This window comes from Mastigoproctus giganteus, chromosome 14 (genome assembly GCF_048544385.1).
Source record: "Mastigoproctus giganteus isolate SK-2022 chromosome 14, ASM4854438v1, whole genome shotgun sequence".
NCBI lineage: Eukaryota > Metazoa > Arthropoda > Arachnida > Uropygi > Thelyphonidae > Mastigoproctus > Mastigoproctus giganteus.
This window is the reverse complement of record NC_143588.1, coordinates 12,096,733-12,121,997: the sequence shown is the minus strand read 5'-3', so window position 1 is coordinate 12,121,997 and position 25,265 is coordinate 12,096,733. Positions and strand designations below refer to the sequence as shown.

The following is a 25,265-nucleotide window of genomic DNA, read 5'->3' as shown; positions in this document are numbered from 1 at the left end:
CATCTATCATACAGCCATCCATTTTAAATTTAAGTTTACATTTGTTGTAGAAAGAGTATGGATGGCATCAGCATATAGTTTACACAATCACTGTTAACGTCTTAAACACTTCAATCAGGTCTTCTCGCTACCTATTTTCCAAGTGCTGTAGTTTGCAGAACCATGGTCTTTTGTAGTAACAGTATCCTATTTGTGTCCTTTGACTTCTCTGAACCATTTCCAACAGCTCACACCCTCTTAAAATGAGGCTTCTAGAGTATGCAGTACTCAAGATACAATCTAACCATTCTCTTATACGATGAGATAATCATGTCCTTGTCCCTCCTGACATAATTCTTGTATATCATTGATAGAATGATATACAAGAATTATGAGCTATCCTAGCTATCCTAGCAGCCCATCTGCACCATTCAAAAAACTATACAGGCAATCTTTTTATGAACATCAGGAAAGTATATGGGGATTCATTTGGACAACTGTTTTGCATTTAATAATAATATTGTCCTTGTTTTTACTGCAATTGCAGTACACACAAAATATACTTCTCACTTTTAAACAGTGATTGAATCTGTTTGGGGCTTATAATTTGTTAAGAATGTGGCTGCCCTTTGGAAGGAGTTTTTTTTTTTGCCCTTTGGAAGAATACCATTATATATGAAAGGTAATCATCAGTCAATTTTGTCAAAACTGCATCTTGGTTATATTCTTAGCTGAAGCTGCATGTTTGCTGGAGAACTGGATTTGGAAAATCAGTGCTAGGTTGCAATTTACAAAACAACAGAATGTCTTGACTGGTAGATATACTAATTATTTCCTTGTATTTTTGCAGGCTAAGTTTAATCCACAATGGAGATTGTAGTGGTAATAGCCATATAATGCAAAAAAGCCACAGGCTTTTGCTGCAGTGGCTGGGAGAAAAAAAAAAAACAAGAGTAGTTAAGAAAATACAAATCATTTGCTTCCCTCCTTCACCTAGGTAACTATCCATTTCACCTTTGAATATATTTAAATTGTCAGCCTCAACTACCTGTGGTGACAACCTGTTTCAGCAATTGACTTGCTGACTAAAAGAAATTTCTTCTTTCCCTGTAATTTGGATTTATGCCCCTTAGTTCTGGAAATATTTATAACAGTGAAAATTCTGCCTTCATTCATTTTACTAACCCCCTATGAGGTGCTTGGTTGCCAAGCTCTGCATAATCAGTCTTTCCTCATACACTCGCCATTTTGCTGATCTGACCATGCAAGTTGCCTGTATTTGGACCCTTTCAAGAAACTCAATGTTTCGTTTCAGATGAGGTCTCCATACTTGAACACAGTATTCCAAATATGGTCTTACAATTGCCTTATACAGTGGGACTATGACCTCCCTAACTCTACAGGATAATGTTTCATAAAAAAACATCGACAGGACAATGAGCTTTCCTGGCACTTCTCAGAAACTTCATATCTGCTCGTATTATACCTCCTAGATCCCTTTCTTCCTTTACTGTTTTTAATTCAACTCCACTAAGTGTATCATTTATTCTCCACTAAGTGTGTAATTTAATGTATTTTGCTGCATTAAAACATAGCGGCTACTTTTTTTACCATTCTTACGGCCTGTTCAAGTCATTCTGTAAGAGCGTTGCTTGGAACTGATCATTAACAACTCTATCAATCTTTATGTTGTCTGCAAATTTTGAAATCATGCCTTCTTTCCCATTATCAATGTTGTTTATGAAAGTCAGGGACAACAATGGTCCTAGAACCATTCCTTGGGAAAACCATTCTTCAGACTTTACACCAATCTGAAGAATATCCATTAATCACAACCCTCTACCTTTTGCCCTGCAGCCACCCAGCAAACCATCTAAGAATTTTCCCAATAATCTCACCATGTTCCCTCTTATACAGTAACCTCTCGTGAAGGACTGAGTAAAAAATGTCTTGCTAAAATCCAAATAAACTATGTTGAAATTGTTCCTTACATCCAGCTCATGAGTGACTGTGTCAAAATAGTCTATTAAGTTAGTTAAATGTGATTTTTTTCTTAACAAAATCATGTTGTTTGTTATTCAGAAAGCCATATCTATCTAAATGACATTTAATTGCACTCTTAATCATTGCCTCCCTACCACTGAAGTCAGATTAACTGGTCTAAATTAGATTATTATAATATGAAACTTAGTTTTAAGGTGACGTTTCAGGTATCTTACCGATACCCATCATCAGACTATGCTGTGGGGAGAACAGAAAGGGCTACAAATTTAAATATTTTAGGATATTATAGTAGTTACAGTTACCAATATTACAATTTGCAAATTGCAATTCTAAATTATTTAGTTTTGAATTGCTGTTACAATTGAAAACAGGATATCTAAGGTAATACAAAGAGATTAAATTCATACCTGCCGACAGCCTCCTCTTGCCGATGCTGCCAGCAGTTAATTTATAGCAGAAGGATTAACTCCATTAACCAATAGGATAATGTCATGTTTTTTATCCTGGATCCAGGGTTCTTGTATCGTAGAAGCCAGTGGTGATCATTACTCCCATGCTCTAAACATCAGGGTTCGTGTGCAGGCTAGTTCAGGATCTTATCAATTCCAAACATGAGACCATGTTGCTGGTGCCAGATTTTATCCTGGATTTGGAATTCTTGTGTAGTGGAAAACCTAGTGTGACCTTTGCTCTCATACTCCGTCCTTCAGGGTTGGTGTGCAGGCTGGCAAGGGATTAGGAAATCCCTAATTACTGTCACTAATGCCTATTGCTATTTAATGATTGGGTAAAGATTAACAGATTATTTTAATGATGTTTCAAAGAACAGGTCTGTAATTATCTGTGTCTTCATTTGTGGATTTGGGTCACATTTGCACATCTCCAGTCCATGCGTACCTCATCTGAGTGTAAGGATGCTCTCATAATTATGGCTAAGGGTTTGCTTACTTCCTTTGCTGCTTCCTTTAATATAACTGGATAGATTTCATCCACCCTCGGTGCCTTTCTTATGTTTATCTTCAACAATTTCTCCTCCACTTTACTCTCAGTTATTACAAGATTATCTAGCTTACTGGCAGAGTTTAATACACCTCTGGCATTCCCCTCCCTGAATTACTCCTCATGTGTGAATGTAGATGCAAAATATTCATTTAATTTGTTAGCTACCTGAGCAGGATCATCAACAGTTGAACCATCTGTATCAAGTGGACCAATCAGATTCATCCCCTCCCTTCCAGAGTTTACATAAGGAAAGAACTTTCTGCTGTTTTTCTTTGATTCCTTTGCCAAAGATTTCTCGTAATCTGCCTTTGCCTGCCTAACCTTCTTTGTGACTTGGTTACAGACCAGCTTATATCTATCATAGGCTTCTGTGTCACCTATTAATTTATATTTATCCCATGCATTTTTCTTCTCTGCCAAATGTCTAATTAGTTCATCTGAATTTAATCCATTTAGGCCTAAACCTTGAACAATATTTCTTAGTTGGTATGTAAAGCCTAGTAGCTTCCAAGATAAGTTCTTTGAATGCTTCCCATTTTGAATTTGCCATTGGTAACATCATCAGTTGGTCCCACTGTATAGAATTTAAAAACTGTCTCAGACCACCGTAGTCACCTTTACAAAAGCAAAAACCCTTCCCGTTACCCCTGGTGATAGTTACCTCTTTAAGTAAATCACAGTTCAGCACACTGTGATCACTGCCACCTAGTGCAGTGGTTTTCAACTGGGTGCTGCGACACCTTAGGGTGCCCAACAACATTCCAAGGGTGCCACGTAATTTGGGTTTAAGTTACTTAAGCTTATTATTTTTTAAAATTTATATATTTATTTCATTATAAAAAGGTGTACAGTATCTTTTTAATTTTGTGGTGATCTATAATTGATGTTTAATTAGTACCTCTGTATAAAGGATAAAATTATTATATATTGTACATAATTTGTATTATGAAATGTAATTTTTATAATTATATTATTGTAATAACTATCATATAACATATATTTTTTACTATTACACATGCACACACGCACACACACATATATATATATATAGAGAGAGAGAGAGAGAGAGAGAGAGAGAGAGAGAGAGAGAGAGAGAGAGAGAGAGAGAAAGAGAGTCGGATCTAACAGGCAGAAAATTGAGTATTCGGTAGATTGAGTAAGGCTGCCGCGAAATAAAATAAATTACTTAAGGGTGCCGTTATTAAAAAAGGTTGAAACCACTGACCTAGTGGTTCCTTTGTCTGCAGATTCTTAATGCATGAAGAATCGCTACTGATAATCAGATTAAGGATATTACTCCCTCTAGTTTCCTCCCAAATGTGTTGCTTTAGAAAACAATCATCCAATAAATCCACAAAAGCCTTGCTGACCAACCCACAAATTCCAGTCAATCTGTGGGAAATTAAAATCCTCCCATTATAAGACACTCTGATTTACTGGCCCACTCTATTTCTCTGTAAAATTGCTTATTATACTCATCAGATTCATGAAATTAAAATTAAGTCAGTAAGCCTATAACACAAACCTATTCTCATTTTTCCTTTCCAAGTGCTTATGTCACACCAAACAGACTCAACATTGCATTGTTCCCCAACATCAATTGGATGCACTTCCTTTGATTTTATGTGTTTCTTAACTAACAGCATAACCCCTCCTCCCTTCTTGTCCTGTCTATCCTTTCTGTACACATTGTACTCCCCAAATTCCAGTTCTGCACTGCTTATATCTATGTGACACCACGTCTCTTTTATGCCAACAGTATCTGCCTTTGATTCCTTAACTAGCATTTCAAGCTCATCAAATTTATTAACTATACTCCTAGCATTGGTGTACATGCAAGTATACACCTGTTTCTACTCTTAGTTACCCTAACCCTAACACAGCCCATGTTTTTACTTGTTCCACTATAACTCCCAGTAGTCCTGGAAATTCCCAGTCTTTCTTTCTATGCTGCTGCCCAATTGCATTTCAATAGAAGCAGTGCAAGAATCACTCTCGCCTCTGCCAGCAACTATCAATTAAACTAAAGATTAGTAAATTTTACTGATTAATTGATACTACTATACTCGCTATCTAGTTTTCTGTTAAACCTTAAGGTCCAAACCTTATTTTGGAGTATACGTTGTATCGTATAACAATGGCGGCGAGTTACAAATGATAAATCTATGGACATGAGGTATTAATTACTTTCAAAATTGCGCTATCTAAATTCAAAATAAACCACAGAGCTTGACTAGGTCTATAAGATACTTATAGAAAAAAATTTAATCTAACAATTAAGTCAATAAACCTGCTAAATATAATTAAAAACTTAGCATTAGCAGAAGCTACAAAACTTGTCCAACACATGCATTAGATACCCTTACCGATACTAAGTAATAACCTACAAAAAAATTATTTAAGTTCAAATTAAACTAAAGTATTGTTACTAGGAATATAAAGCAACTTTAGAAAATAAATTAATATGCCAATTTAAGTCAATAAAACAGCAAAAATTTAAGAAAACTTCTCTATTAGCTGGGGCTGTAAAAACTTTGCCTATTCACGTGTACTCTCATACCCAAAACGTAAGTAATTAATTACTTACGTTATTAATCAATTGATTCTGAGTATGTAATTATTCATTTTATCCTTTGAACCCCTGATACAAATTTTTGTCGTTAGCATTAGCATTAGTAGTGATAAATGATGCCAGAAAGCAAGTTTATACAGCATCAGCAAAAAAAAAATAAAATAAATAAACAACAACAAGACAATTATTTGTCTAGTTCTTCCTGGAATTTATTTAAATTACCAACTTCTACATGTCTATTCTGCAACCATCCTTCCTCAATTTTAATTTGTGCTCCCTCTTGTGTAGTATGAGCAAGAGGAAGAATTCCATCAGCATTGATGGAATTCTTCCTCTTGCTCATACTTGTTCAATCCATTCAAAATCTTAAGTCTTGTTCAATCCATTGAGCTTGAGCTTGTTCAATCCATTCAAAATCTTAAGTCTTATTTACATTGTTGTATTGTTTGTACATCTGTATTCTCTAGGGGCATTAGCAGAGGCATATGATGGAAGAAGACAAGCTTATGCAGATCAGCCAAAAAAAACCCTCCCATTACACTCATCTATTCACTCCAAATGCATATCCAGCTCAGCCATAAATTTATTTAATCTATCAACTTCCACAACAAGAGATGGAAGTCTGTTCCAGCAATCAGCTACACGCTGGCTAAAGGAAAATTTCCACACATCAATTCTACAATTGTCTTTCCCAGGTTTGAATCTATGCCCCCTCAGGTTCTTAATCTGAAAAAGAATCCCATCAGCATTTAGCTTGCTCAACCCATTCAAGGCCTTATACACCTCAATCAGATCACCTCTCCTGTGCCTAGTCTTCAGTCGCTGCAATTTGCAGAACTTCAGCCTATCTTGGTAAGATTGATGAGGGGAACCTTTGATACCCTCACCAAACTTGTTGCCCTTCTTTGTACTTGTTCTAGCAACTCTACATCCTTCCTAAAATGAGGCCTCCGGACCTGTACACAGTATTCAAGGTGTGACCCAACCATTGCCTTATACAACGGGATAATCAACTCCATGTCCCTGCTATCAAAATTCATATACAGTCGATTCCAATTATTTGGGACACGTCGGGACTAGTGCATTTTGGCCCGATTAAGCGGCTGCCCCAATTATTCCGAGTTTCACTTAAATAGTTAAAAATACAGCTTTACAATTGATTTTCTGTAAGATCAAATCATGTTATGATGGACTCACCATAGTAAAATACCGATCACTATACAATGTGTAGTAAGCTCTGGTCATTGTGATCTTGTTTGTGAATTGAAGTTTAAACAGCGATTCTAATTAGGGAAAATAGGAGGAATATTATCCAAGATCATGCTATAAAAGTAAAGATATACTGTATTAAGTACAGTTTTACACTTTATTACGTTACTAATTGAAAAATTAAATGATATGTGAAAATCGGAAGAATATTTTCCACAGGTTAGCAAAATAAAAATAAATTTACACTTACGTGCATAGCTTAATTAATACGTACTGTAATATGTACGTACTAACTAGTTGACATTTCTGTTCACTGACATTTGTGGGTGGGGGATAAAATTTAAAACAGTAAAAAAGATAAGCAATCAATAACAAAGAACATTGCATACATAAATTGCAAGTAAAACGATACGCACAAGTGAGAGCGGAGTAACAAGCTATGAAGCTTAAAAATAGGAATGAAAAGCAGATTCTGAAAATTATTTTTTTATATGATTGAAGCACTGACAAAAAAAAGCCCAATAAACAGGAGATTGCTAATTGTTTTATTGTTTTATGGTTGTGACCCCCAGAAATCCGATCGAACCACATGGTATGGTCGGAGACAATTGTAGGGCAATCTCAAGTGCCGCAGTCTCCTGCCCCGATTAAACGGCATGTTGTCCCAATTAAGCGAAGTAAACCCTGGCTATTTTCTCGATTGGGTTCTGTTCTTTAGATTTGTCCTGATTAACTGGTGGCCCAAATAACCGGAATCCACTGTATATCATTGACAAGACTCCATGGCCTGCTCTGGTAGCCCGTCTGCACTGCTCAGCGAATTTCATATCTGACTGCACAATTACCCCCAGGTCTTTTTCATTCTCCACTTCCCTGAGTGTAGTACCACACAGTTAGTATGTTTCTCCTGGGTTACTGTTACCCATATGCATTATTTTGCATTTATCAATAGGCGCCTCCGTAGCCAGGTGGGCAGGAGCCGTAGTGCGTAGCACACCCTTCTTGATTAGACTGGGGGTTCGAGCCCGTGACCACCAAATACAGAAGATGCGGAAAGGTCAGGGAATGACCACCGCATATCCCCGGAGCAATATGGCCTTAGTTGTTAATGCTCCTAAAAAAAACAAAAAACAACAACAGCATTTGTCAATGGTAAACTTCAGTTGCCACTTCTCTGACCATTTTTTGAACTTATCTAGATCCATTTGCAGTAACATACTGTCATTAACAACCCTGCCAACCAACCTTTGTATCATCTGCAAATTTGAACACCCTCTTTATTATAGACAGTTTGTGTACTTGCTTTGCTGCTATTTTTAATTAGATAGATTCCATTATTCCTGGTTGCCATGTATTCTTTTAGCTTCAGTTTCTCTTCCAGCTTCCTTTGAGTTATCACAAAATCATTTAATCCGAACTAGAATTAATTATATTTCTGATATCTCCATCCCTATTTCACGTATGGATCTATGATGCAAAATGTTATAGGATCATGTTCACGCTGCTGTCTAAATGTTTATGTGGTTACATATGATGAGTTTTAGTTTATGCTAGAAGCACTTTCAAGTTTATTGCTGTAATGTGTTTTTTTTTATTTAAAACAAGTGATATCAACCGTATTTCCTAAATGGTGCAAGCCTGCTACAGTACGTCATTTAATGTATGTGTTTTCATATAGCTAAGGCCATTTATTTATTTATTTTTTTATGCTTTATAATTATATTTAATCTTTCTTATTTCATCTTTTCATAGCATATAACAGGAGGGAACTTCTGCCCCCGGTCAACTCTGGCCCACTGTCTTTTTCAAAATATATACAGCAATACCTCGCTTAGCACGGCTGCTTCAAACAGCACGGGTTTCACTATAACATGGTTTTCAATTAAGTTTAAGTTGAAAATTTACCGTACATATTAAAACTCATTCAATAGCCTAGACATATATTTTACATATATGCTGCATTGTCATAGCCTAGGAATGCATACATATATACAAGTTTAAGGTTTTAATTTTGTTCTGAAATTGTAATTTTATTGACATTTAAATCGAAATCATGACTCTGACCAGAGCAGCAAAGCAAAAGGCTCAAGCTAATGGGAGTGCTGTGACTCAGGGGAGAACTGAGGGGGGCAGTTGCCCTCTGAATCACAGCCTTTTAAGATGCACTGTTTGCTTGATGTTTGCAGAGCAATCGGGTACAGGACATGATACTGCCATGGGGGATGTCTTTGTGTGTGCACGATGCAAGGAGTGCAAGGAAATTAGGCGACAACTTGGCGTTGTTATGGGCCTATATGAGACCTTGAAGGACAGGGTGGATGCCCTCGAAGGAAATAAATTGAGGGGCCCATCAAGCTCTCAGCTGCCCACATCAACGCCAGAGCTTGCACTTGGTCATCTTGCAACACAGAGGCAGCCCCCAAGGCAGAATGCGCTGGTCCCACAGGAACTAGTAGTTGTTGGTGACTCTATTGTCAGGGAAACGGGGGAACATGCTTTGTAAAAAGGATAGGTGGAACAGGACCAGGGTGTGTCTGCCAGGGGCAAAGGTTGATGACGTTGTAGAGCAGATATCATCTTTTAAGGGCACAAAAGGTGATATAGTTGTACACGTTGGCACTAATGATATTAAGAGTAGGAGACCAGCGGAATTACTTAACAAGTACAGGTCACTGTTGAAAAAAAGCCGTGAAGTAGGGTTGAATTTGAAAGTGTCTGCAATTCTGCCCAGACACGATAGGAGGGAGTATATGATGAGAGCCTTGTCGATCAATTCGGCCCTGGAAAGATTGTGCAAGGCTCAAGGGGTAGAATTTTTTTCAGCCTGGAATGTACTTGTTAACAGGAGAGATTGCTTCTACAGGGATGGGATACACTTAAATAGAAAGGGTGCAAGAATATTTGCTGATGCTATCGAGGCAGTGTTAGGTGGGTTGGAAAACTGCTAGCTTGGGGGGAGACAAAGACTAATGGATTAACAGTAGCCACTGGCAGAGGTGAAAGAGATTCTTGCACTGCTTCTATTGGAATGAGCAGAAGCCTGAAAAACAAGATGCAGGATATTTCAGAGACTGCTGGAAGTCATTGTGATACAAGTAAACACATGGGTTGTGTTAGGGTAGGTAAGAATAGAAACAGGTGCATGTATACTTGCGTGTACACCAATGCTAGGAGTTTAGTAAATAAATTTGATGAATTTGAGGTATTGCTCAAAACATCAAAGGCAGATATTGTTGGGATATCAGAGACGTGGTGTCACACAGATATAAGGAATGCAGAACTGGAATTTGGGGAGTACAATGTGTATAGAAAGGATAGACAGGACAGGAGGGGAGGAGGGGTTATGCTATTAGTTAAAAAACACATAAAATCCAAGGAAGTGAAGCCAGTCGACATTGATGGACAGGGCAGTGTCGAGTCAGTTTGGTGTGACATAAGCATAGGTAAATCAAAATTGAGAGTAGGAGTGTGCTATAGGCCTAATGACTCTGATGAGTATAATAAGATACTGTACAGGGAAATAGAATGGGCCAGTAAATCAGAGAGTCTTATAATGGGGGATTTTAATTTCCCAGATATTGACTGGAATTTGTGGGTTGGTCACTCACACACTAGCAGGGCTTTTGTGGATTTATTGGATGATTGTTTCTACACCAGCATGTTCGGGAGGCAACTAGAGGGAGTAATACTCTTGATCTGATTATCAGTAGTGATTCTTCATGCATTAGGAATCTGCAGATAAAGGAACCACTGGGTGGCCGGGATCACAGTGTGCTGAAGTGGGATTTACTCAAGGAGGTAACTACCATCAGAGGTAAAGGGAAGGGTTTTTGCTTTCGTAAAGGCGACTATGATGGTCTGAGACAGTATTTAAATTCTATACAGTGGGACCAACTGATGATGTTACCAACAGCAAATTCAAAATGGGAAACATTCAAGGAACTAATCTTGGAAGCTACCAGGCTTTACATACCAACCAAGAAATATTGTTCAAGGTTCAGGCCTAAATGGTTGTCAGATGAACTAATGAGACATATGGCAGAGAAGAAAAATGCATGGGATACATACAAATTAATGGGTGATATGGAAGCCTATGATAGATATAAGTTGGTCTGTAACCAATTCACAAAGGAGATTAGGCAGGCAAAGGCAGATTATGAGAAATCCTTGGCAAAGGACGCAAAGAAAAACAGAAAAGAGTTGTTTACCTATTTAAACTCAAGAAGGAAAGGGATGAATCAGATTGGTCCACTGGACGTTGATGGTTCAACAGTTGAGGATACAGCTCAGGTGGCTAACAATCTAAACGAGTATTTTGCATCTACATTCACACATGAGGAGTTATTCAGGAAGGGGAATGTCGTAGGTGAAGTAAACATTGGCAGTGAGCTAGATTATTTTCTAATAACTGAGAGGAAAGTGGAGGAGAAATTGTTGAGGATAAACATAAAAAAGGCACCCGGGGTGGATGGGATCTATCCAGTTATATTAAAGGAGGCAGCAAAGGAAGTAAGCAAACCCCTAGCCATAATTATGAGAGCTTCTTTGGACTCAGGGGAGGTACCCATGGACTGCAGATGTGCAAATGTAACCCCAATTCACAAAGGAGGATCAAAGGCTGACACAAGTAATTATAGACCTGTTAGTTTAACTTCGGTTCCAGGAAAATTAATGGAGGCACTGGTTAAAGAAGCACTGCAGGATCATCTGGACAAGAATTCAGTTATAGCTCAGACACAGCATGGGTTTGTTAAGGGCAGGTCTTGTCTGACCAATTTGATTGGATACTATGATGTAGTCACAAAAGAACTGGATGCAGGGAATAACTTTGATATTATATATTTGGATCTTAGAAAGGCTTTTGATACTGTTGTGCATGGAAGACTGCTGCACAAATTGGAGAAGTGTGGCATTCGAGGCAAATTGCTGCTATGGATAAAGGGATGGTTGAGTGGCAGAAGACAGAGAGTGGTAATCAATGGACACTGCTCAACGTGGACTAATGTTATTAGTGGAGTTCCTCAGGGTTCAGTGTTGGGTCCATTGTTGTTTTCTGTATTTATAAATGATATTGATGATGGTGTATCAGGCTTAATGTCTAAGTTTGCAGACGATACAAAGGTTGGCAGGGTTGTTAAGGACACTACTGATACTATGCTGCTGCAACAGGATCTGGAAAGGTTGAGCAGATGGGCTGAGAGGTGGCAAATGAAGTTTAACATTGACAAATGTAAAGTACTACATATGGGAAACAGTAACCCCAGATCAACGTATCAACTCTGTGGTACTACGCTGACAGTGGTAGAGAATGAAAAGGACCTGGGGGTAATTGTGCAGGCAGATATGAAGTTCTCTGAGCAGTGCAGACGAGCTGCAAGGGTAGCTCATGGTGTCTTGTCAATGATATACAGGAATTTTTCTAGCAGGGACAGGGATGTGATTATTCCCTTGTATAAGGCATTGGTCAGGCCACACCTTGAGTACTGTATACAGGTCTGGAGGCCTCATTTCAAGAAGGATGTAGAGCTGATGGAACGAGTACAGAGAAGGGCAACAAGATTAGTGAATGGAACAAAGGGTTGCTCTTACGAAGAAAGGCTTAAGTTTTGCAAATTACAGAGCCTGGAGACTAGGCATCGCCGAGGTGATCTGATAGAGGTGTACAAGGCTTTGAATGGCTTGAGCATGCTCAATGCCGATGGGATTCTTCCTCTTGCTCAGAATAATCGCCTGAGCGGGCATAAATTCAAATTGAGGAAGGACGGATGTCGGATAGATGTGCGGAAATTTGCCTTTAGCCAGCGGGCAGTTGGTTTGTGGAATAGACTCCCATCGCTTGTTGTTGAAGTTGATAGCCTAAATAAATTTAAGGCTCAGCTGGACAGGTATTTCGAATGAACGGAGGGGTGAAATGGGAGTAGTGGTTGTTTTTTTTTTTTTTTTTTTTTTTTTTTTTTTTTGGCTGATGCTGAATAAGCTTGCTTTCTTGCATCATATGCCTCTACTAATGCTAATGCTAAATGCTATGCTGCAGTGCCAAATCTATTGTCTCACATGCATATGCATATGTGCCAGTAGCTCCCCTCAGACAGTCATTGGCAATGTGCAACAATGTTCAGTATTCTTAATTCCATCCTGATGAGACGACATGATAGCTTTCAAACTTTTCATTTCACAATTTATTTTTTATCTGTTTTGAATACTATCAAAAATATATTTGCATCTTGGCTAAAAATCACTGCCACAAACATGAGTTCTGTTTGGCAGCATGTTTTGCCCCATTTTGCAAATGATTTCGCTGGTTTTGAATCACAAATTCAGACAATTGCCAAAGACATTGTGAAGATTGGAAAAGACTTGGGATTCGAAACTTTGAATGGAGCCAATGTATGTGAATGCACTGACTGACATGCAAATGACTTAGATGATGCAACTCTCCTTGAAATTGACGAGCAAACTGCATATGAAGAAGAGGAAAACAATTCTGAAGTGGATAACACTTAAGTGCCACCAAAGCAATTTTCAACAGAACTGGAGAAAGTTTTTTTGGGGGGGGGGGGTTGACGTGGCCTGCGAGGTGATTATGAATGGAGAACCAGATGTTAAATGTAGAATCGAGATACTGCAAATTTTACAAGATGGGATTTGATGCTACAAAGATTTTTACGCCAAGAAAAGATGAGATTTCTTTATTATTGAAATACCTAAATAAACAATAAAGCTTTTTTTTTTTTTTTTTCTCATCTCTCATGATGTTACCTTTTTATTAATAAATTTTTTGCAATATTTTTAATTTTAAATCCTTTTAATTGGCTATCAAGCGGAAATTGTGTACAGATTTATTAATCTTTCCTTTTATACATTTATACATTCTCACTATGTATATGTTGCTAAAAAAAATTCAAAAAGCAAAATAGCTAATCAAGCAAGCAGCGATTCAAAAGAGAAAAGGAGTCATAAACCATATTCAGAGATGCATTTTTCCCATTCTGTCTTATGCCTCCGAAATCTGGTCTGGTGTTTAAGTTACCGTCAAGAAATTCCTTGCCCTAGAGTATTGGGTTCTTAGATGGGAAAACAGTAAACTTTGTTTTCCCCATACAATATCCAGGGAACAGCTTTATGAAAACTTAAAAACAAAGCCTCTGCAATAGATGATCAATGAGTCTGGTGGTGCCTCTGTAGCCAGGTGGGCAGAAGCTGCAGTGCGTAGTACATGCTTCTTGATTAGACCGGGGTTCAAGCCCATGACCACTAAATACAGAGGATGCGGAAAGGTCAGGGAATGCTCATCGCATATCCCCGGAGCAATATGGCCTTAGTTGCTAATGCTCCTAAAAACCAAATAACAAACAAACAAACAAACGAGTCTGGAATCATGCTTCTTGCAAAGCTAATTACCTCTGCAACCGATTCATCAAACTTAGCCAACATGATAACTCCCACCAACAGAGAAAATTCAAGGAACCAAACAACAATTCAAATCAAAACTCTCCAGGCTAAAACAAATGGATGTTCTAAACAGCAGGATGTTCTCCAATGCATCCCTTCACCTCAAATTATCACAACATTGATTGCAAGAGGTTGCTCAACTCAGAACCTACAGGAGTCTCATTTCCAATCAATTGATGAGAAATATAAAAACAGCTGCCTATCTGCAACCCAGTAACTGCATCGGAGAGCCAAATGTGATGTTCTGCAATATATATTTTTGATGATTATAATTCATATTCGTTGTTAATGTATATATAGAATATGTTATGAATTTGTTTTTATATTTGTCTCCTTTGTACTGAATTTATGCCCCTAGCCTAGTGCTGTAATGGGCTTGCTGTTATTTGCAATAAATGAATATTTATTTATTTATTATAATTTGTTTATAGACTGTTTATTATACAGATAATTATACCTCAATCAGCACAGTTTCGCATAACATGTAACAGTTTCGGTACCAATTATCAGTGCTATGGTGGGGGGTATTGCTGTATATATAAATAAAAGGCCCGCCATTTATTATACAGTGAATTCCGGTTATTTGGGCCACCGGTTAATCGGGGCAGCCGTTTATTTGGGGCAAATCTTGATCCCAGGTGCCTTTCTTGTGTTTATCTTCAACAATTTCTCCTCCACTTTACTCTCAGTTATTACAAGATTATCTAGCTTACTCCCAGAGTTGAATACACCTCTGGCATTCCCCTCCCCGAATAACTCGTCATGTGTGAATGTCGATGAAAATATTCATTTAGTTTGTTAGCTACCTGAGCAGGATCATCAACAGTTGAACCATCGATATCAAGTGGACCAATCTGATTCATCCCCTTCTTTCTAGAGTTTACATAAGTAAAGAACTCCTTGCTGTTTTTATTTGCATCCTTTGCCAAAGATTTCTCGTAATCTGCCTAACCTCCTTTGTAACTTGGTTACAGACCAGCTTATATCTATCATAGGCTTCCATGTCACCCACCCATCAATTTATATGTATCCCATGCATTTTTCTTCTCTGCCATATGTCTCATTAGTTCATCTGACATCCATTTAGGCCTAAACCTTGAACAATATTTCTTAGTTGGTATGTAAAGCCTAGTAGCTTCCAAGATAAGTTCTTTGAATGCGTCCCATTTTGAATTTGCCATTGGTAACATCATCAGTTGGTCCCACTGTATAGAATTTAAATACTGTCTCAGGCCATCGTAGTCGCCTTTACGAAAGCAAAAACCCTTCCCTTTACCCCTGATGGTAGTTACCTCTTTGAGTAAATCCCACTTCAGCACACTGTGATCACTGTCACCTAGTGGTTCCTTTATCTGCAGATTCTTAATGCATGAAGAATCACTACTGATAATCAGATCAAGAGTATTACTCCCTCTAGTTGCCTCCCTTACATGCTAATGTAGAAAACAGTCATCCAATAAATCCACAAAAGCCTTGCTAGTGTGTGAGTGACCAACCCACAAATTCCAGTCAATATCTGGGAAATTAAAATCCCCCATTATAAGACTCTGATTTACTGGCCCACTCTATTTCCCTTACAGTTTCTTATTATACTCATCAGAGTCATTAGGCCTATAGCACATTCCTACTCTCAATTTTGATCTCCCAATGCTTACGTCACACCAAACTGACTCGACACTGCACTGTCCAGCGATGTCGACTGGCTTCACTTCCTTGGATTTTATATGTTTCTTAACTAATAGCATAACCCCTCCTCCCTTCCTATCCTGTCTATCCTTTCTGTACACATTGTACTCCCCAAATTCCAGTTCTGCCTTCCTTATATCTGTGTGACACCATGTCTCTGATATCCCAACAATATCTGCCTTTGATGTTTTGAGCAATACCTCAAATTCATCAAATTTATTTACCAAATTCCTAGCATTGGTGTACACGCAAGTATACATGCACCTGTTCCTATTCTTAGCTACCCTAACACAACCCAAGTGTTTACTTGTACCGCAATGACTCCCAGCAGTCTCTGCACCTGGTTTTGGCGCATCATAGCCTTAGTTGCTAATGTGCCAATAAAACCCAACAACCAACCAACCAACCCAGCAGTCTCTGAAATATCCTGCATCTTGTTTTCCAGGCTGCTGCTGCTCATGCCATTAGAAGCAGTGCAAGAATCACTTTCACCTCTTCCAGGGGCTACTGTTAATCTATTAATCGTTGTATCCCCCCCCCCCCAGCTAGCAGTTTTCCGATCCACCTAACACTTCCTCGATAGCATCTGCAAGTATTCTTGCACCCTTTCTATTTAAGTGTATCCCATCCCTGTTGAAGCACTCTCTCCTCTTAATAAGTACAGACCAGGCTGAAAAAAAATTCTGCCCCTTGTGCCTTGCACAATGCTTCCAGGGCCGAATTGATCGACAAGGCTCTCATCATATACTCTCTCCTATCGTGTCTGGGCAGAATTGCAGACACTTTCAAATTTAGCCTAATTCACGGCTTTTTTTCAACAGTGACCTGTACTTGTTAAGTAATTCTGCCAGTCTCCTACTCTTAATATCATTAGTGCCAACGTGTACAACTATATCACCTTTTGTGCCCTTAAAAGATGCTATCCGCTCTGCAACGTCATCAACCTTTGCCCCTGGAAGACTTACCCTGGCCCTGTTCCATCTATCCTTTTTACAAAGCATGTTACACGTTTCCCTGACAATAGAGTCACCAACTACTAGTTCTTGTGGGACCAGCGCATACTCCCTTGGGGGTTGACGCTCTGTCGTGTGATGACCAAGTGCAGGCTCTGGTTATAGCAAGTTCTGGCAAGACTTCAGTTATAGCTCGGAAAAAGCATGGGTTTGTTAAGGGGAAGTCTTGTCTGACTAATTTGATTGGATACTATGATGTAGTCACAAAGGAACTAGATGCAAAGAATAACTTTGATATCATATATTTGATATCATATCCTGTTGCACATGGAAGACTGCTGCACAAATTGGATCATTGTGACATCGGAGGCAAATTGCTGCTATGGATAAATGGATGGTTGAGTGGAAGAAGACAGAGAATGGTAATCAATGGACACTTCTCCTCATGGACTAATGTTATTAGTGGAGTCCCTCAGGGTTCAGTGTTGGGTCCATTGTTTTTTTCTGTATTTATAAATGATATTGATGATGGTATATCAGGTTTAATGTCCAAGTTTGCAGACAATATGAAGGTTGGCAAGGTTGTTAATGACACTAATGACAATACACTGCTGCAACAGTATCTAGAAAAGTTGAGCAGTTGGGCGGAGAGGTGGCAAATGAAGTTTAACCTTGAAAATGTAAATACTGCTTATGGGAAGCAATAATCCCATATCAACTCTGTGGTACCACACTGACAAGGTATAAGGTATGTTCGTGTCAGACGGCACCTGGGATTTCTCCCATCTCCGCGTGTGTTTCGCTGTATCGAGGACAGTACACTGTCAAGCCAGAGACTTGAAAATGTATGGGTCGTGTCTGTGCAGTGTGATATGTTGTGCCCATTGTTTATCCAGCTTATTGGCCGCCAGGCCCCTAGTGGGGCCCGACGTTGCCCATACCCTGCCACGTGGAGGCTAGCCGGGTGTATCCAGTATCACAACAATTTGCTCTGGCAGGTCCTGCCACCTAGTTTCCTGGGATTTCAGTGGCTAGGGCCTATTTAAAAAAAAAAAAAAAAGTTTATGCATTTGACATTAATGCTTAATGGGATTGCTGTTAGGAAATCGCTGGTTAGGGTTGAACACTAAAGAGATGTGTTAAAGGCCAAATAGGTCGGGCAAAATTTTGATGTTATTAAATTTAGACATGTAACGCTAGATAAAAGCTCATAGTGTTAGATATCTTAGAGATTTGCATAAAACCAGTAGAATTTAGACGTTGGTTATAATTTGGCGGCATTGTTAAGAGGTGTACTTGGTCGATTTAGTGAGAGAGAGGGGGGGGGGAGATTGAAGACTGGGGAGGAAACAGATAGAAGAATAGGGACGGATAGAGTAGGCATCCCCAAAGAGGTCAGTGGAGACGAGCCCCACCAGGCGAAATATGGGGGGTAGGCAGGGAGGAGAGGAGACAGAGATCCGTCTCCTCCCTTCCCTGCCTGGGGATGGGGTTTTAAAGGGAACCAGGTTAGAGTACCCAGTTCGGATCGCCAATGGCGTGTTGGCAGCAAAGCCGCAGAATGTCTTCGTCGTTGTCTTGTCCAAGGAGTGTCGAATCCGGTATGAAGGTCCAGCTGACCATCCCGCTCTGGGGGTGGAATATGTTAGCTGGCAGTGGGGAACCTACCAGGTACCACACTGACAGTGGTAGAGAATGAAAAGGAGTTGGGGGTAATTGTGCAGGTAGATATGAAGTTTTCTGAGCAGTGCAGATGGTCTGCAAGAGTAGCTCATGGTGTCTTGTCAATGATATACAGGAATTTTTCTAGCAGGGATAAGGAGGTTGATTATCCTATTGTATAAGACCACACCCTGATTACTGTATACAGGTTTGGAGGCGTCAATTTAAGAAGGATGTAGAGCTGTTTGGAAAGAGTACAGAGAAGGGCAACAAGATTAGTGAATGGAACAAAGGGTCGCTCTTACGAAGAAAGGCTTAAGTTTTGCAAATTACAGTGTCTGGAGACTAGGCACCTGCAAGGTGATCTGATTGAAGTTTATAAAGCCTTAAATGGTTTGAACATGCTCTATGCTGATGGAATTCTTCCTCTGGCTTCGAATAATCACCCGAGAGTGCATAAATCCAAATTGAGGAAAGACGGTTGTAGGATAGATGTGGAAGTTTGCCTTTAGCCAGCGGGTGGTTGATTGCTGGAACAAACTTCCATCTGTTGTTGTAGAAGTTGATAGCTTAAATAGATTCAAGGCTGAACTTGACAAACATTTGGAGCGAGTTGATGGGTGAAATAAGGGTTGTTGTTTTTTTTTGGCTGATCCTATATAAGCTGGCTTTCTTGCATCATGTGCCTTTGCTAATGCTAAAAACCTTGTTGACAACTGACAGTATACTTATTAGTTGATAGTTTTTTAAATCTGCCTTGTCAACTTTTTTGTGCAGTAGGATGGCTTCTGTATTTTTTCATGCTACAGGTACTTTGTTAAGTGGAAGACATTTTGAAAATAGTCTGGCTAGTGCTTTATATACCTGCTGGCCTCTAGCTTTTAACATTTCAACAGCGACTCTAATTGGTCTTGCTGCTTTGTCATTTTTCATTGATTTTATAACATATACTTCTTGTGCCAAAATTTTTGGTAATTTTGCTTCTGCATCTTGTGTCAGATTCAATTGTTTGAATAAACAACTGAAATAAAGATATGAATAAAATTCTTCCACTCAGTTAAGTATATGCTGTTACACCATCCTCAAGCTTCAAAGTTAACGTTTGGCTCTTGTGTGTAACCATTTTTCATTTTGCTTTCTTTAGCCCTTTATTTTCTGCTATTATTCTTCTGATGAGATCACTGCTGAACTTGTGCATTTCTTCCTTTATGTGCTTTCTTATGGTCTTTCACATTTCTACATATTCTACCTTGTTTCTTATATTACCACTTTGTTTTGTTTCTCATCACGGCATTTGTTTCTATTGATATTTTGGTTGGTTTTTCTTGTTTTTGCAGTAGGTGCAAGGGCATAGGCAGTGCATCAAGACTTTATCATTCTTGGTTGAATTGTCTGTCTCAGGAAAGGTTTGAAACACACAAAACTATTGCATTATTTGTTCAAAGTTTTGACAAATTTTAATTAGTTGGTTAGTGTCAATTTTCTTTTCTTTAGTTGACTTGACCAATTTCTTTCATTCTTTTTGCATTCAATTTTTATTTTTGCCCTCAGTAACTGATGGTTGCTTCCAACATTAAAATGGTTCAAGACTGGGCAGTCGATGAATATCATTTTATTGTTTGTCAGTATGAAGTCAATTTCACTAGTATTTCCAAAGGGCTCTCCATGTCTATTTTCATTGGGCTTTTTTCTTGAAGATTGAGTTCATGATGAACAAATTTTGTTCTTCCATAAATTCAGTTAGTATATTGCCTCTATCCTCACGTTTCCAGTTCCACAATGGCCACCAGATCTTTCCCCATTTTGGATCTTACCAATTGTCGTATTGAAATCTCCAATTAAAATTTAATAGTATTATTTGTACTGCTTGTAAAGGTGCAATACAACTTCATAAATATGAACTTTAAATATAAAATCATATTTAAAGCATTTTTTTGGCATAACCTTGAAGATATAATCGCTTTGACATTGTAAATAACTATTTTTTTCTTAATTTTAGCGCAGAATATGCTCGTACATTTTTCCTACAATTTTGAAACACCCTGTGTGTGGTACTTTTTTTTTTTTTTTTTTTTGTTATGACCTTTCTGTCTGTTTGTTGCATCTTTCAGGGAATGTCGGTTTATCTCTAGCTTATTGCTTTCTGTCTGTAAAAAATAAAATATCACGAATGACGAGTTTGGTTTATTTTATTTTATTATTTTGGTACCATTGCTTAAGTAAGATTTTAAGAAATTGAACTTTATCACATGAATATGGTATTGATTAGTTTGTTTGTTGAAAAAGGATAAAATTAATTCAGTTTGCTGTGATCAGTCCTGATATCCAAATTTAAAAGTGGCTAGGTTTCCAGAATACTGTAAAAAACTTAATCTGAATAAATTTAATATTAAATTCAGAAATGTATCAACTTTTTAATTTGAATATTGAAAATGATTATGGCAAGATTGCCATAATCAGTAAACTGATCAAGACAATATTCATTTGGTAAAGTGCAGTTTCCTAAAAACTTCTTAAAAACATTTGTGTATCTATTTATTACCTCTCTCTGACTCAATTCCTTGCTTTTTTTTTATTAGGAAATTCCAATGCTCCATTAGGTCAGTCACCAGCTGATATTGATTCAGAAACATTTGTTAGTAATTGGTAAGTTACTAGACAAATTTGAAAGAAATGAATATGCTGTATAATTACACATATTTAATATCTTTTAAAGATGTGTTACAAGTATATTAAAATGAAATTGTATTAATTTGAACTGAATTAAACTACATACTATATATTTTAGTTCTTAGAAATTTAAGAATAAATCTTGCCATGCCACTGAGTCATTGTTTACTATGAGTCTATACTGAACTTTCATTCTTTAGTATTTAATGATAGGAATAGAAATTCATTTTATTCTAAATGTTGCTGAACTGAAAATTTTGCCTTAGACTTGACAGAAAAACACTAACTTCATTTGTGCTTAATTTAACTAAAAGTGATTAAATTCGCTTAAGAATTTGGAGCACTTTTTATTATTATATATTTAATATCTTTCATTCCATGATATCCTGCTTATCAGGACATTATATGATATATTGTAATTATTGCTATTATCACATATATAGCTATTATTGTAGCTGTCATTATATTATGTTCACTTTTCTGTAATCTTTTATGAACCATATAAAACAGTAACCAGTAATCATATTATGTTATTATTTTATAGATCCTGAAACTATTCTAACTCCATAAATATAAAAGATATATCACATATCTTCTTGTGGTAGCATCATTTGTGACTAGAATGATGATTGTACTAAGGAAAGTACTTTGTGTTGTCAAGTTACTTCAAAAAGGATAAGTTGTTGATTTGGAGTATTCACTCATGCATCTGGACATCTTTATAGTAGTATTAATAGTAGTAGTAGTGGCATGTGATGCAAGAAAGCAAGCTTATGCAGCATCATCCAAAAAAAAATCACACCATTCCCTCCAAATGCCTGTCCAGTTCCTCCTTAAATTTATTCAACCTATCAACTTCCACAACGACAGATGGAAGTTTGTTCCAGCAATTAATCACCCGCTGGCTAAAGGCAAATTTCCGCACATCTATTCTACATCTGTCTTTTCTTAATTTGAATTTATGCCCCCTTAGTTTCGTAATATGAACAAGTGGAAGGATCCCATCAGAATTCAGCGTGCTCAACCCATTCAAGGCCTTATACACCTCAATCAGATCACCGCACAGGTGCCTAGTGCCACTCCAGCCACTGTAATTTGCAGAACTTGAGCCTCTCTTGGTAAGAAGATCCCTTCATTTTCCTCACCAATCTTGTTGCCCTTCTCTGTACACGCTCAAGCAAATCTACATCCTTCCTAAAATGAGGCCTCCAGACCTGTATGCAGTACTGAAGGTGCGGCCTGACCATTGCCTTATTCAGAGGGACAATCACCTCCTTCTCCCTGCTAGCAAAATTCCTATATATCATTGACAAAACCCCATGACCTGCCCTGGCAGCCTGTCTGCATTGCTCAGAAAACTTCATATCTGACTGCACAATTACTCCCAGGTCTTTTTCATTTTCTACCACCGTAAGCATAGTACCACACAGTTGGTACGTTTTTCTGGGGTTACTTCTACCCATATGCAGTACTTTGCATTTGTCAAGGTTAAACTTCAGTTGCCACTTCTTAGCCCATCTGCCCAAATTATCTAGATCCTGTTGCAGTAGCACACTGCCATTACTGTCATTAACAACCCTGCCAACCTTTGTGTCATCTGCAAACTTCGATACTAAGCCTGATATACCTTCATCAATATCATTGATAATTATACAAAACAACAGAGGACCCAACACCGAACCCTGTGGGACTCCACTAATAACATTAGTCCACGAAGAGCAGCACCCATTAATTACCACCCTCTGTCTTCTCCCACTCAACCATCCTTTTATCCATTGTAGCAACTTACCCTTAATACCATTCTGCTCCAATTTGCACAATAGCCTTCCATGCGCAACAGTGTCAAAAGCTTTCCTGAAATCCAAATATATGATATCAAAATTATTTTTTGCATCCAGTTCCTTTGTAACCATATCATAATATCCTATCAAATTTGTCAGACAAGACTTTCCCTTAACAAATGCATGCTGTGTCTGAATTATTGCTGCAGTCTTGTCTAGATGGTCTTGCAATTCATCTTTAACCAGTGACTCCATTATTTTACCGGAACAGAAGTTAAACTAACTGATCTGTAATTACTCGTGTCACCCTTTCATCCCCCTTTGTGAATTGGGGATACATTTTCACATCTCCAGTCTGTGGGAACCTCCCCCAAGTCCAAGGATGCTCTCATAATTATGGCTAAGGGTTTGCTTAGTTGCTTTAACCCCTCCTTTAATATAACTAGATAGATCCCATCCACCCCTGGTGCCTTTCTTATGTTTAATTTCAACAATTTGTCCTCCACTTTGCTCTCAGTTATTACAAAATAATTAAGCACTCTGCTACAATTTGATAACCTTCTGCCATTTTCAAACGTTAATAACTCCTCATGTGTGAATGTAGATGCAAAATACTCTTTCAGTTTGTTTGCTATCTGAGCAGGATCATCAGCAGTCAAACCATCGATATAAGTTGACCAATCAGATTCATCCCTTTCCTTTTAGAGTTTATATAAATAAAGAAATCTTTGCTGTTTTTCTTAGCATCTTTTGCCAAAGATTTCTCATAATCCGCCTTCACCTGCCTAACCTCCTTTGTTACCTGATTACAGATTTAAAATTTCATGTAAAATTTTAGTCATCTCTCTTCATTCATGCATAGAAGATGTCCAAACCATCTCAGCCTCTTATTTTCAGTTCGTTCTATAATATCTTCATCTGCATGCAAACGCCTTCTAATTTTCGCATTCATAACCCTCTCAAGCTTTGAAATTGTAGCACTTCAAGAAGGTAGTCCCTCTCTAGTGACCTAAGCTGCTTTTTGTCGCCCTCTTTTCAGTGTCCACGCCTCACATCTGTAACCAAGTACCTATTCTACTTACGACTATCTGATATTTTTTTTTTCTTCATATAGTTTTTTTTTATTATTATTCATAAATTCGTGTACTAGCTACTTTGATGAATTCATGAACTAACTTCTCTTTTCCCCAGTCCTTCCCTGGTCCTTCCTTTCCTTAATACATACAAGATACTTGTAGAAGTTAACAGGTTTTAGACGTATAGACTGTGTAACTTTCAATTTGTCTAGATGCTCTGCAAAGAACAGAATTTAGGAAGTCTCTGCTTTCATTTCTCCAGTTTGATAAATAGATACATTTTGGGGACATTTGGTACAAAGTTTTCTGAGTTACTGGCCTACTCAATTTCTCTGTGCAGTTGTTTGTTGTACTCATCAGAATCATTAGGCTTATAAAACACTCAATTTTTGTTTCCCACTGATTTTGTCACACCAAACTGAATCACCATTGCACTGTCCACCCATCTCAATTGGATACACTGCCTTAGATTTTTTTTTGTGCTTCCAAACTAAGAGTATATCTCCCCTCCTGTCCAGTTTGTTCTATCTGTACATGGTATGTCCCATCTGTAATTTCAATTGAACTTTAGACTTCACCTGTGTATGTAAAGTTTAGAATCTGTTATAGAGTTTAACAGTCATGTGTTCTGTATATCCTTCACTTCTTCAGACATTGAAAAATTAAAAATAAGTTTGTTTTTAGTTTAAAAAAAAAAAAAAAAATCCCACTTTGATCATACCCATGCATTCCCTGCAACAGTTTATCAACTAACAGCACAACAGATGGAAGTTTGATCCTCCAGTCAGCCACCTGCTGGCTAAAGGCAAACTTTTGCACACCTGTTCTGCAGCCATCCTTCAATATGAATTTATGCCTCTTCAGCAAAAGCAAGAATCTCATTAGCATTGAGCATGCTCAATCAGTTCAAAGCCTTAAACACCTTGATCAAATCATCTTCCAGTTGCCTAATCTCCAGACTGCAATTTGCAGAACTGAAGCCTTTCTTGGTAAGAGCACTCCTTTGTTCCCCTCACCAATCTCATTGCTCTTCTCAGTTGCCATTCCAACAGCTGTACAGCCTTCCTAAAATTGGGCCTCCAGACCTGAACGCAGTACTCAAGATGTGGCCAACTCACTGCTTTATAAAATACGATTATCTCCTCCTTTTCTCTGCTAGCAAAATGCCTTTATATCATTGATAGAACCCCATGAGCTGTACTGCTCAGAGAATTTCATG

General features: G+C 38.0%; 1 protein-coding gene across 1 annotated transcript in view; it reads left to right on the top strand.

Moving 5' to 3' along the window:
• The window catches only part of Bap170 (Brahma associated protein 170kD), a 557,627-nt gene that overhangs the window by 318,382 nt on the left and 213,980 nt on the right, over nt 1-25,265 (top strand). Inside the window, exon 13 of the mRNA XM_090388941.1 lies at nt 21,099-21,165. Within this exon, the coding sequence (XP_090245067.1) occupies nt 21,099-21,165 (67 nt within the window). The remainder of the gene's footprint in view (nt 1-21,098; nt 21,166-25,265) is intronic.